Genomic DNA, 13,442 nt, shown 5'->3' with positions numbered 1-13,442 from the left:
TGATGTATGAAGTCCAAACTTGGTACAGGGACTTGGTATCTGATTGTGATGACGCAATAGGAAATTGGCATCATTTGGCCTCTATAGGGGGCGCTGCAATACAGGAAGTGAGCTTGTATCTCAGCAACGCTTTGATGTATGAAGTCCAAACTTAATACAGGGACAAAGTAGCTGATTGCAGGGGCGTCATGCAAGCCAAAATTCTTGGGGGGCACAATCAGGATTTTTTTTCTGGGGGGGGGGGGGGGGGTCTGAGGTCTGACTTTGTGATGCTCAGAAATTAAAATATTTTAATCTTAATTCATGTGATGAAGGACTTTGAAAGAAGTTTGACAGGTTTCAGTGCTGAGTAGCCTAAGGTTAACACTAAATATTTGAATATTTTACTAGGCCTAATATATTTCTCATTACCATTATGGCAAGCAATAGGTACCTCATTTGTAGACAAGAGTACAAGAGTAGCCTACGCTACACTGACACAACGCACCAAGTCAAAATGTCCAGGTCAACCACAAATAATTCTACTATTTTTTTCATTGCTTAGCCTACTTACCACTTCAACACCATTGATTGTAACCAAAAACTGTAACTGTAACAGTTCAACTGTTCAAACTGTAGCCTAAAGTTAACTGTAACAGTTCAACACACGCAAAACATTGCGAGCTCAATGTGCGTGTGTGAGTTGGCTATTAGGAAAAGGGCTGCTGATCGGTCTTCAACTATTTTGGTAGCCTACGATTTATTACACATCCAGAAAGATACATTTGAGTCGTTACAGGCTCTGGCTTATTATGGAGCATAATAGGAACAAAGTTATGGAAAAAAAAATATCAGGGAGGAAAAATCCGAGGGGGCACGTGCCCCCTTAATTTCAATGGGCATGACGCCACTGGCTGATTGTGAGGACATGCAAGGAAAGTGGTCTCATTTGGCCTCTAGGGGTGCTGTAATAAAGAAAGTGAGCTCACATCTCAGCAACTCTTTGGTGTATGAAGTCCAGGGACATGGTAGCTGATTGTGAGAACGCACAAGGACATTGGTGTAATTTGGCCTCTAGGGGCGCTGTAACAAAGTAAATGAGCTTATTTCTGAGCCATTATTTATCCAATTGCCATCAAACTTGCTGTGAGTGCTTGCTCATGCCATGGCAACGCCATTCCTGCTATAGCGCACTGCTAGGCCCCCACATTGCTGCTTGCAGCTATATTTTCTCTGAAATTTTGTTCACAAATCTCTTAAAAGCTTTTTTTGAGGAAGTTTTAAGGAATCGTGCTGGCTATGGTATCAAAACAACGCCATAAAGATTGTGTGCGGGTGAAAAGATATTCACATTGACATTGTCTTCGAGGATATGATTCGCACAAGTGTAGAGCCGTTTTGTAGCTGTGGAATTAATTTGTCTGTGTGCAAAACAATGCGTACCTGCAGAAATATTTTGTGTACTCGTGGACATTTGTCCACAGGGATTTAGTTTAAATGTGTGTGGAACAGCTTTATAGCTACAGGCATGGGAGAAGTACGACATCTATCTTTCGTGTGCAAACTGGATCTACGAAGCTACAAAACTTTTTTACAGACACAAATTTTGGCAGTGTTTTGTCTTCGTTTCTGAAGAGCCAATCAGCGGATTTTGGCACGGTCTTTAATTTCCATAATCTTTGTTTAGTGAACACATAAAACCGTCAGTTTATAAGCAAGAAGAAACAATAATAAGAAATCAAGAATTACGATCTTTGAGTTTGTTTATCGTTCACTAAACAAAGATTATGGAAATTAAACACCACTTTTCCATCAAAAAGTTTATTGTAAAAGGCATAACTTGTTAGATTTAAGACCTAAGTTCGTTTGCTCTGTGCCTGACCCTGGCCGAGAGATGTGACACAGGACGTAGACTGTATATATAGTGGACAAATGTTTTTCACAAGTGCACAAAATATTTCTGCAGGTACGCATTTTTTTGCACACAGACAAATTAATTCCACAGCTACAAAACGGTTCACTTGTGCAAATCATATCCTCGAAGACAAAACTCTATTACACATGTAATGTGAATATCTTTTCATGGGCACACAATCTTTATGGTGTTGTTTTGATTCCATAGCTGGCAGGCATATCCACCAGAGCGGCTGTGTCTGTGAACTGAATGTGCAGGTGAAGCGCTCCCTAATACAGATTGTTTTGAAAAATATGATTGTAAAAACCATGTTAGCGAAAAATAAACCTTTTGTGTGCATAGGAGAAGTCTTACATATTTTACTTTGAATGGGCTGGAGTGAAAACAAATGTGTTGTGTGGTGTATTTTTTTTCAGTATATATGTGGTAATAAAGTCAAAGATCACCACTTATCTGTCGAGGTGCAGGATTGGTAGGTAACTTCTAAAAGATTTAAGAAAAATCTGCACACTCCAGTCTGTGCAAAAAAAGGTTTTTACTTAGAATCTGCGCAAGCTTTCGGCCGGCAAGAAGACAGACTGCACAGACTGGAGTGTGCAGATTTTTCTTATGTCTTTTACAAGTATATATGTGGTAAAAAGCATTTCAAACCGACTTGGCAAATGGTTTGAGTGATTGTATCACAGTGTATCTCGGTAGTTGTTTACACTGCTGTTAGCGCTGTTCAATAGTGATCCGATCACCCAGAACACATTATGAAAGCCATGACTAAACATGGCCACTAACCACTGATGCCTATAGAATAACCTCTGCAGGTCCGTCTGGCAAAGACACCATTCTCTCCCATTTCCAATGTTACTAAGACTCGGGCACCAATCACAGCCGTTGAGGCGGCCTTAACATCATGACAGCAGTTTTGAAAAAATTGAGATGTTTTGTTTGTTGAGATGTTTTTTTCTGTTGCTCTGTACATGTCATCTCCTTCATTGCTCTGATTGATTTTAGGTCTATCCGATTGTGTCCAGAGGCATTTTGACTGGCGTCTGTTGGTGACACGCCTTGGAAATGGGAGGTGAATGAATCTTGTCTAGACCCAATCTCAATTTAAACCGAGATAAGGTCTGCTGCTAACCAGGCTAAACCTGTGCAGTAAAGTACATGTGGAATGCAACATGGCGTCATACTGTGCAAAAGGCTTTGATGAGAATTAAATGTCATACCCAAGAGACTTCATCCAAGGGCAATATTTCAGGCTGTCGCTCAGCTTCTGCGCTCCAACATCAGTGAAGTTGTTGAAGCCAACACTGGATATCAACACAACAGACGTTAATTCCTGGAGATATCTGACCATATGACATAATCTCAACTGTACAACAGCGTATACTTACTCAAGGTCTATCAGGGCCCGCATCTCTGGAAGGACCAAAGCAAGTCTCTCTGCGCCACTTTCAGCAATCAGGTTATTGTACAAGCTATTAACAAAGAGAATGAGAGATAGGCTTTTATATTAACTGAACAGTAAACATTTATAGTCACCAGATTTTGCCAGAGATTGTAAAACAATAAAGCATAGTCTGATATAATCACTTTTGGCAAAGGCTGCAGTTTGCCAAGTGCCCTGCTAGAGAGCAATCAAGGGCAATATTTCAGCAGAACTTTCATCGAGTTGCCAAATAGTTTGCATATCTGCTGTGTATATGACTGAAATCTTCACTTTCAAAGAGTCAAAAGTCGGCTATACCTGAGACCTTGAAGGGAAGGCATGGCAGCAAGAGCTGGCGCAAGTTTCTCCAGTCCCTTATCTCCAATTAAGTTCTGAGACAGACTAATAGAGGATAACAAATGCCATTACTTCACATACTGTAATCCACCAACGAGAAGAAAAATTACACATTAATATCACATGTGAAGCATGCAATCTAAAATGATTTCATTGAGGGCAATGAGATGCTAGTTATGTAACATTTTTGTGATCTTTCAAAAGCAATTAAGTCAAAATGGGCTTACTTCAGCTTTTTCAGTGACAATAAAGAATTCAACACATCAGCAAGCAGCTCAGCTCCCGAATCACCGATCTTGTTTTTCTCAAGACTAAAACAACAGGAGATATCTATAAATAATAACCAATGGTACTATCATGTAGGAGAGTTTTACACAGCCATGCTGTGAGGTTTATATCCTCCCATGTAATCAAACTAGGAGTGTTTTGCCAAAAAACATACAGTAGGGCAGTATAATCTCATAAAAAGCACATGTGGCGATTGATACAATGCCTACAGTGTACGAGTAGGCTGTCATTAAAAACAACTCACTCTAAATGCACCAGGCTTCCCAGAGTGGGTAAGATCTGAGCGAGCTTTGGGAAGATCACAGGGCCAATATTGGGACCCAACCTGGAAAAGTCAAGGTCACATAAACAAGGGGTAAATTAGCAGTGAAGGAAGCTGTAGTACTAATGAGACTTGTTCTGTATTTTGTTTTCAAAAGGCTCTTTCCTCTTTAAAACCAACTACATCCCACTTACTCAAAATCAAGCTCCTCGAGTTGTCTAATAGCTGGTATATCATGTTCCAGTAATGCAGAATCTCTGAAAGAAATGAAAGTAACCAGAGACAGCGACAACTGCTGTTAGCAAATATTAAAATATTACTCAGCGACAGGATATCAAGCCCACAGTGTTGTTGCCCTGGCTGAACTAAGGAAGTGGTTGAAAAGTGTTAAAGTGCTCTTGTATCTTTATTGGGCACCTGCAGAGCAAATTCCTCTCACGGTGGATACGAATGAGCACTGTCAGATTGCAGATGTGATCTTCCTGTGTTGCCTTGAAGGGGTGAAGGGTGAGCTTGTTCATGGCTCCCCTCAGTAGATCCAACTCCCCACTCTGCTGTATCTCTTCCCACATGGCAATGGTATCCGCCAAGGGTGCCCTGCCATCAAAGGATAGTATTGTCATATACAGTATTGTCACATCATACAGGGATACGTACATTCTTACTAATTTTATTTTTTGCTGTGTATTAAGATACTGAACTGAAAAAAGAACTTGTGTATATCTTTATATATAAGCAACATTGTTCAGTAATCCTAAAAGGATATTGCTGTTTTATTGTTATTTATAACTAATAACGGCCTTATATATGGTCCTTATTCTCAGGCCTTACCTGTAGGATGTGATGCAGTTCAGTCCAACAAGCTCTTTCAGACCACTGAGAGTGATGCCTGTGTCCTGCAGATCGATGCAGAACTGCCTTTTCAGGGCCTTGGTGTCCCGCAGGAGATACCAAAGCACATAGACGTCCGGTGGGGTCAGCTGAGCTCCGCAGAGACTCACCGTGTCGGGGAGGTTCTTCACCAGCTGCTTCGCGAGCTTCTTGCTGCCCGTTTCGTACACGCAGTGGCATAGCTCCAGGAGCCTTGCTGGAGCCATCTCCCCGGACTTGAGGGAGTCCAAGTGGGCCTCCACTGCCTTTTTCTTGGCACGTCTGCCAGAGGTGGTGGTGGAGTGTGCGATGCCACACTCGGGGAGCTTGCTTTTCTGGAACAGGAGGCCCGCGGTGAACTGCTGCATCATGCCCAGCCACTCACACTGCAGCCTCCTCCTCCGGCTGGTACTCATGGTCTGATTGACCAGTGCCTTGTCACTCACGCTCTCCGACAGGACCAGGTGCAGGGAGGCCAGGAGGTTTTGGATGAGGGCATGAGAGAAAGAGTGACCGGTCATCTCACCCGCTCCGTCTGCATTGCCCACAGTGTGAGAGGTGAGCATTTCGCTGGCAAGCCCATAGTCCCTAAGTTCTGTGGATTCTAGCTGCTCATTCGCCACAAGAGTGCTGTGCGCACTGAGTGACTCCCATGCTAGCGCACACAGCTGGGAAATGTCTGGGGTCTCCTTGCCCTGCGCTTGGGAGGTCTGTTTAAGGCACAGGGAGAGCACTCTCAGCGCCAGGCCTGTGAGAGTTGAGGGCAAGGCGAAGCGCTTGTTGTTGTCCAAATGGTCAAGTAGGAAGCACGTGTACCGGCACAGCAGGGGATTGGAGCACAGGCTATAAATGTACTTTTGGAGCTTCATTTTGGTCAGGGCTCTGGCACCATGCGGTGCATCGTCCATGAAATAGAGTGAGGTATACAGGTCAATCTCCACGGGAGAGAAGCCACAGAGCTCCAAAATGCTGTCCACTTTGCGCAGCAGGGGCATTAGGCCGCCACATGGTCTGGCAGCAATCAGGAGCGTGCATCCTTTCAGCAGGTGTTTCAGGAAGAGGCCTGAAAACAGCTGCTTGATGCTGTAGCCGCCTGCCTCCGTGCATGTGGCAGGGGAGTGCAGGAGCCCCTCGTGGTCCTTGAAGTCCTCGAAGCTGTCGAAAATAATGAGAACCTCTTTGGGAGCGGAGATCATGTGTTTGAACACGGCCTCGGGGTCCTCGCACTGCAGAGAGGTGGGGAGGTCAAAGAGCAGCCTCTTCAGACTGTAGTTGGACCGCTTCAGGTTCAAGGTCTTGCAGTTGAGCGAGAAGACGTAGCGAAAGCGCAGCAGTTCGCCCTTGGCCCAGTCGAGGCAGAGCCGCTTAATGAACGCGCTCTTGCCCGCTCCGGGCTTGCCCAGGAGGGCGATCACCTGCTTCTGCCTCAGCTGGCCGTCGGCAAACACCTGTTTCCTGGTCAGCGTAGCCTTCTTCCGCTCCGCATCGCTGAGGATGACCATCTCTTTCTCCAGACACTTGTTGGCGTGCTTCCCAGACTTGACCAGCACCTTCCTCTGGAGTAGATGGACGTTGACGTAGTGGGACTCCATGCTCCTGTCCTTCTCCAACTCACCACAGGACTCTCTCATGCATGACTTCACATGCTGCAAGTACCTCCCAACATAACCTAAAACATACGGCATACATAACATACAATTACACAAAGAGTCCTAATCTAAATGGTGGGCAAAGTGCAAAGCAAAGCAAAAATCAAAATCAATTCTATTCCATGAGTTATAGCTATCGTGTGGCATGTGGGAGAATTGAGTATTGACTCATCAATGTTTGTGCTAAAGGTTTGTTAAATTAGCCGATTGACTTTGCCTTGATTAAATTAGCTGTAGAGACTGACGATTTTGCACTTTGCCCCTCATTCTAATAAGGGCTTAACAGTCAATTTCAATGTTAGCTCTACTGAATATGAATACACATGGAAAGGTAAAACAGGTAAAAGGCTTACAGGGTTCCTCTTCCACATGCTCAAGTTGGGGATTTGCGGCAACAACATCAGCTGATTCACGAGGGTTAGTTTCTGTAAGAATGAGTCCAATAGAGCTAGTATTAAATTATAAACTTTATCACGCTTTGATCTCTGAAAAGCTTTGCCGCTGCCAATATTATTTACAGACTTTAATTGCTGTAACACTAGCATGTTGGTCAATATAAAGCTAGGGGTTCACCTGTAGTAGGAGAGGAGATGGTGACAGTTTCTCCAGGTGTGGTTCTGTCTGATGATGAACTTCCAGGACTGGCCACCCCTCGCTCAGGGGTAGCCAATGAACCAATGGCTAAATGGAGGCAGACAGTTTAAATGAAACACAATCCACATTTCTGCCTGTCACTACAGTCACTGACAAAAGTACTGGCACCCCTTTAGAAATGTTTTTTAAGCAAAATACACACTTTTTGACTTTTTTTGAGAAAACAAACAAACCAGGACCATTTCAACAGCTCAACACAACTGAAACAACAATTGCTTTCCCCAAATTCAACACAAAATATCACCAAAATGCTGCAGGAAGTGAATACTGTTAAACTGACACGGTCAAAAGTCTTGGCACCCGTCACAAAAAGTGTTAAAATCCAGTGCTAAGGTTATGTGTAGTCAGACGTCAGCTGTGGTAGCATTCCTGAGAAATATCAGTCCATTTCTAATGGACAATAGATTCAGGTGTCCTCACAGTACATTTCTTCTATTGATTTCAATGGACAGTATGATGTTTTCTCCAAGGATTTCCAAATATTTTTATATCTCTACCTACTGTACCCCTTTATATGCAGCTGATTATCAGTGCCAGAGGAAGCAAAATAGGTCTAGAGTATCAGTTGTGTTGAGCTATTGAAACCCAATACTTCTAAAGAGGTGCCGATACTTTTGTCCATGACTGTACATTTTTGCAAATCACAAGACAGCCAGTCAGTGTTTTTGCTAACCAGTGTCAAACTAAAACCTGCTTGTCACATGAGCTAGAGACTATTTGCATTTACACACTCACAGAGAAATACAATGGAAAAGCTGAATTGTCACTCCATTAGCACACAATAATGAACATATTGTCAACATTTCACCTGGATGCAATGAAACAGCATGAAATGTCACAGACACTAAAGTTAGAATTTTCACCTCTAGTGGGAGATGATAGTGTAATGGGCTCTGGAGGTGTGCTTCTGTTAACGCTGTCTGATAACGAGCCCCCTGGGCTGACCAACAGGAGCTCTGGGGCCACCGTACCACTTACTGAAAGGACACAGACACAGTTCAGATGTACAGTACAAACATTCTACCTTTCGAGTTTTCTATTTGTGTCCTCAAGTTTGGAAAGACCAGCAGCACAGTTGCTATTCGGTTGTTGATTTTATGTCACAAATTGGAGGGGAACAAAAATGTTCTTACTGGGTGAGAGGGGAACAATCTGGTGCATCTGCTTTTGCGGGGTTGTGGGTACTGTGGGAGTAAGAGATGTGCTGGGTCAGGTGACGTGTATGGTGATGGGTGGTTCAGCAACAGAATATCAGTACTATTTCCACACTCACCCAAAATGTAAGTGGGGCTGGTAGGGCTTAGTGAATGGGTCTGGATGATCTGAAATGTTGGAGCACCTGGAGATGATGAGATGAGATGACTTATGAGATGGCTAGGTATTACAGAAAGGATATCAACCATTTATTCAACTTTTGGTCTCCACAAGTGTCCATTTTCTTTTGTTTCCTTCTTCCTATTTCTATTGAAAGGCTTTGAGAAATGACTCCTATGTGCATACTGTTTCTTTTGTTTCCTCCTAGTTCTATCTATTTTGAGAAATTACTCCCCTGTGGATGTTTACATGTACGACATCCTCATTCCAAAGAATGCAAAAGGAAAAGGGACGCTTTTGACACTTACCGCCAGTAGAGGGAAGCAGAGTGGCCGTGTTAAAGTTAGCAATGTTGGCGAAGGGAACTATGGCTGCAGTCGGACTGATCGGAACAAACTGTTGAGGGCTGGACAAGGTGACCACTCGTCTGACTGACTGAAAGTTCCCAGGAGTATCTACATTGACAAGAGGGTCATATGTAATATGTGTTTTATATCTTGTTTTAACACCACAGCTCATCATTAACCACATTGTCAAGTGTTGGTAAAGGTGTGATCATAGTTTAAATCTCAGTCTCACCTCCCAAATTATCTGATGGGATTTCTTTGACCTTTTGTGTGGGTTTGGTTCTCTTGGGCCTTTTTGATGGGAAGGCACCATCTGAAAGGTCAGACCAAATCCATCAGCACCACAGCTACTGATATAGCAGTGTTTTTACAGTGGATATCATTATTAGTGAATATCATTTGAATATCATATGATTCAAAATTGTATCACTTCAAAACAACTGCATTGACATATAGAGCATTTCCTCATACAAAGCCTCAAAAATAAATACTTTGAAAAGACTTTATTGGTAAAATAGGCTTCAGAGTATAAACTTAAGGGCAACTAAAGTGAGTACACCTTGATCGCTATCTCACAAGTTAGAAAGCATGCGATCACTGTAAACAGAATTGAGAACATTTATGAGTTCAAATTAGTTTGATGGTCTGAACACTGGAAATTGAACAGTTTTTGAACCTATGGGGTGTATAAATCTGCCTGTGTTTGCCTCATGGCTTCACCTGTCGATGCCCCCACACAATCAGAACAGATCTACGACTGTTAGACAATGACTCATTTTTGATTACATAAGAGCTATGTTTGAGCAGACACTTTCAAAAACCTTGAGTCAATTCAGACTATGTAGATGATTTTCATGTGAATGATTTTTAAAATGGTAAATATTATAGTTGGCATTGCTCCACTATTATGGATGGGAGCACATAACATGATACATTTGCTCAGATGTGATCTACCATGTTTGCCGTGCACCTGACCAGGACTTGAGAATCCTGACAGTGATGCGTGGAGGTGATAGCATGATTATATAAAGCTGCGCGATATAACAATGTTTTGGGAAGATAATATTTATAGATGGCACCATGAATGCCTAGATATACCAAAATATTGGCTGACAAGAGGACCTCCAGTCTTCAGAAGCTTGACGGAAGAGGAATATTCCAGAATGATATCGATTCCAAGGCATACTGCCAAAATCACTTTCTAAAGTGAAAACTATGGCCTGGCCAAGTATATTGCCTGATTTGAATTCAACTGTGGGGCATGGGACGAAAAACAAATCTCTCAGAACACATCTCCACAAATTTGTGCAATACTGGCATCCTCCAAGCCAAGGTAGACTGAGTTTATAATCAAATACAAACTAATAAAAAAAAAATAAAGATTTAAATCTCTTTAGATTTAAAGTAATGAAAGGTGTACTGACTTTTTTCCCCTGAATTCCTGTGGTGATTTTTAATGTGTTTTTAACTTCGCCCAAGAGTAAATGCTCTAAACTAGGAGTAATGCGACCAATAAGACACTGTATTCAATTGTATTGCATGTAATGTAATACCACTGGCATATCTTGAAGAGCACTACTACATTACCTGGTTCTTTGGATTGGGATTTACGACATCTTGACCTTTTGTGCAGTGATCTGTTGCCTTCAAAGATGAAAAAACATACAGCATTTCAAAACATCTTTTTTAAGGATATTTCTAGAAAGTTGCATTTCTCCAGTTTCTCCAACTAGTCTTCTCAAATTTGCATGAAATCCACCATTATTGTCTATGTGACTATCACATATCTAACACCATTTCACAATTTCCATAGCCCTAGCTAGGGACAATTACAATGCAATAGCGTTAAAAGCGACAGTAAGAAACAAGGAAAGTCCTGATTCCCACACCCTGCATTCACACTCAAAGGAGCATGCATTCTGTGCATTGCATTCTTGCATATAGGGCTTTTGAAATACCTGCAGTCTTCTGCGTGTCCGGGGCCTGATCAGAGTCTTTGGTGACCGGTAATGCAGTAAATGGACATGTCACATGCACTGCAGCGGGAACAGAGGTAGCGCAGATTAGTCAGTGTGCATGCTCAGCTATCATTCAGTGCAGAGTTAGTCAAATGAGTACTTAAAAGGAAATTCCAGTGTAACAACAATCTGACAGGGCTCTAGAGTGTGATCAATTTGGCCGCAAATGTGGCTACATTTTTTCCTGGGTCGCACAGGTGCACCTAACGTCATAAGGGTGAGCGCCCTAGATTTTCCTCGCATCTGCTGTCTCTCCACAAACTAAGACACTCTGGCTACAGCTCTCATGTTAGTGTCCTGTCCCACTGTCTGTCTGCGTGTCTGTCTGTCTGTCTGTCTGTCTATCTGTTTGTCTGTCCGTCTCACTTGTCTATCTGTTACCTTATTGCGTTTCATGTGTTTGATGTTTCACTTCACGTGGTGCTATATGATTCCAGGGTCACATAAATGGTTGAGGTTGGACAAATTGTATTTGCATCTGAAAAATATATTACTTAATTAAAAATAAAGTTGTCCTCCGAAGAGGGGGTGTGCAACAGTGCAACACTAGTTAAAGGTGAAGACACTTAAACGTTCCACATACTTGACGCACCCGACCGGTAGCGCGACAATGTGACGTCACAGAAGCGCCGTAACCATTTATACTCGCGCGTCGTGGTCACGACACTAGTTGCAATATTCGATAGGTCCCATGGAGGCAAGTAGAAGTGTGTGTCCCAGTGACGCCACTTCCATTTGCCTCCATGGGACCTATCTTTCAAAAAATGTTGAACATATGGCACGTTACGTGTGGACAGAATTTGGGTACACTGTTAGGTCTAATAGTCAATGTGGCCTTAATTCCCTTCATTGTGCCTAGCTTTTTAGAGAAAACAGCTGAGTGTCTCCTTAACACCGTCTCCAAGTTGTCTTTCTCTCTCTGCTCAATTGCATGCACAGTCTTTACATTACATTACATTACATTACACTACATTTGGCTGACGCTTTTTTAACCAAAGCGACTCTTTAAGTCTTTCCAGTTCAGTTTAATAACTCTCAGCCACTCTCTACCAAACAGTGCGGGTGCATCAACTTTAACTACATACAAGGGCAAATCAGCACATTGCTTGTTTAACTTTACTTGCACCTTGATGACCCCTTCTGGTGCCAAAGGCTCTCCAGTGTATGTCTTGAGCATGATATCAGTGGGCTGCAGTGGCAGTTGGCCCAGCATGCTTCTGTACTGTTCCCATGGAATCAGAGACACAGCAGCCCCTGTATCCAGTTCCATCTCCATTTTCTTTCCATTTACTACAGGCAGCACTGATATTCGTGAATATTTGCCTTTTTGTGACATGGAATACAGTCCCAACTCACAGTCAGTGTCGACTGTAACATATACGAGTTGAGGCCGAACTAAAACGACTGACTGAGCTTGGGGTGATCTCACCAGTGGAGCATAGTGATTGGGCCACGCCCGTGGTGCCTGTCAGCAAAAAGGATGGCACAGTGAGACTTTGTGGAGATTTCAAGGTCACCCTCAACCCAGCACTGTGCGTGGATAAGTATCCAATTACACGCGTTGAGGACCTTTTTGCCTCTCTAGCAGGAGGTCAACGCTTCAGTAAGTTAGGCTTATCAAATGCCTATCTACAGATGGAGGTAGAAGAGAAGTCTAGGGAGCTGCTGACTATCTCTACACAAAAAGGGCTATTTCGTTTTAACCGCTTACCGTTTGGAGTAGCATCATCGCCCGCCTTATTTCAAAAGGCTATGGACCAAGTGCTTCTCGGACTGCCGTACACGCACTGTTACCTGAACGACATCCTGATCAGTGGTCCTGACGAACAGACTCACCTAAAAACTCTGGATGCAGTCCTGGGCAGGTTAGAGGAACAGGGTCTGCATCTCAAGTCAGAGAAGTGCCTGTTTTTCAAGGAGTCCGTGGAATACTTGGGCCATATCATTGACGCAGCTGGACTCCACAAATCACCAGAGAAGGTACGTGCCATTGTGGAAGCACCTGCACCAGGTGATATCAGTCAGCTACGTTCGTTCCTAGGGATGCTGAACTATTACGGACGTTTCATTCCCGACTAAATAAAGGGAAGAAATGGCAGTGGACGTCAGTGTGAGTCAGCATTCCAGACATCTAAAGCACTACTTGTATCACAGGAAGTATTGACCCACTACAATCCTAAGCTGCCGCTCCGCCTCGCGTGTGATGCTTCGCCTTATGGGGTCGGAGCTGTGCTCTCGCACGTCATGCCTGATGGTGAGGAAAGACCAATAGCCTATGCATCTCGAACGCTCAGCAAGGCGGAACAAAACTACGCCCAGATCGAGAAGGAGGCGCTAGCGATAGTCTTTGGAGTACGTAAGTTCCA

The 13,442-nt window shown here is 43.2% G+C and overlaps 1 protein-coding gene across 3 annotated transcripts in view; it reads right to left on the bottom strand.

The window, feature by feature from the left end:
- The window catches only part of ciita (class II, major histocompatibility complex, transactivator), a 35,662-nt gene that overhangs the window by 2,940 nt on the left and 19,280 nt on the right, over positions 1 to 13,442 (bottom strand). For all 3 annotated transcript variants that reach the window (XM_042087252.1, XM_042087251.1, XM_042087253.1), the window contains exons 7-23: positions 11,017 to 11,094; positions 10,646 to 10,702; positions 9,291 to 9,371; positions 9,020 to 9,166; positions 8,671 to 8,736; positions 8,531 to 8,581; positions 8,261 to 8,374; positions 7,317 to 7,424; positions 7,097 to 7,168; positions 5,056 to 6,763; positions 4,642 to 4,821; positions 4,419 to 4,481; positions 4,207 to 4,287; positions 3,902 to 3,985; positions 3,636 to 3,719; positions 3,283 to 3,366; positions 3,115 to 3,198 (exon numbers count right to left, since the gene is read on the bottom strand). In XM_042087252.1, the coding sequence (XP_041943186.1) occupies positions 3,115 to 3,198; positions 3,283 to 3,366; positions 3,636 to 3,719; positions 3,902 to 3,985; positions 4,207 to 4,287; positions 4,419 to 4,481; positions 4,642 to 4,821; positions 5,056 to 6,763; positions 7,097 to 7,168; positions 7,317 to 7,424; positions 8,261 to 8,374; positions 8,531 to 8,581; positions 8,671 to 8,736; positions 9,020 to 9,166; positions 9,291 to 9,371; positions 10,646 to 10,702; positions 11,017 to 11,094 (3,142 nt within the window). The remainder of the gene's footprint in view (positions 1 to 3,114; positions 3,199 to 3,282; positions 3,367 to 3,635; positions 3,720 to 3,901; positions 3,986 to 4,206; positions 4,288 to 4,418; positions 4,482 to 4,641; positions 4,822 to 5,055; positions 6,764 to 7,096; positions 7,169 to 7,316; positions 7,425 to 8,260; positions 8,375 to 8,530; positions 8,582 to 8,670; positions 8,737 to 9,019; positions 9,167 to 9,290; positions 9,372 to 10,645; positions 10,703 to 11,016; positions 11,095 to 13,442) is intronic.

The sequence above is a fragment of the Alosa sapidissima genome, chromosome 3, assembly GCF_018492685.1.
Source record: "Alosa sapidissima isolate fAloSap1 chromosome 3, fAloSap1.pri, whole genome shotgun sequence".
In the NCBI taxonomy this organism is placed as follows: domain Eukaryota; kingdom Metazoa; phylum Chordata; class Actinopteri; order Clupeiformes; family Clupeidae; genus Alosa; species Alosa sapidissima.
The sequence above is the reverse complement of the archived record's forward strand: the minus strand, read 5'-3'. Positions and strand labels throughout refer to the sequence as shown.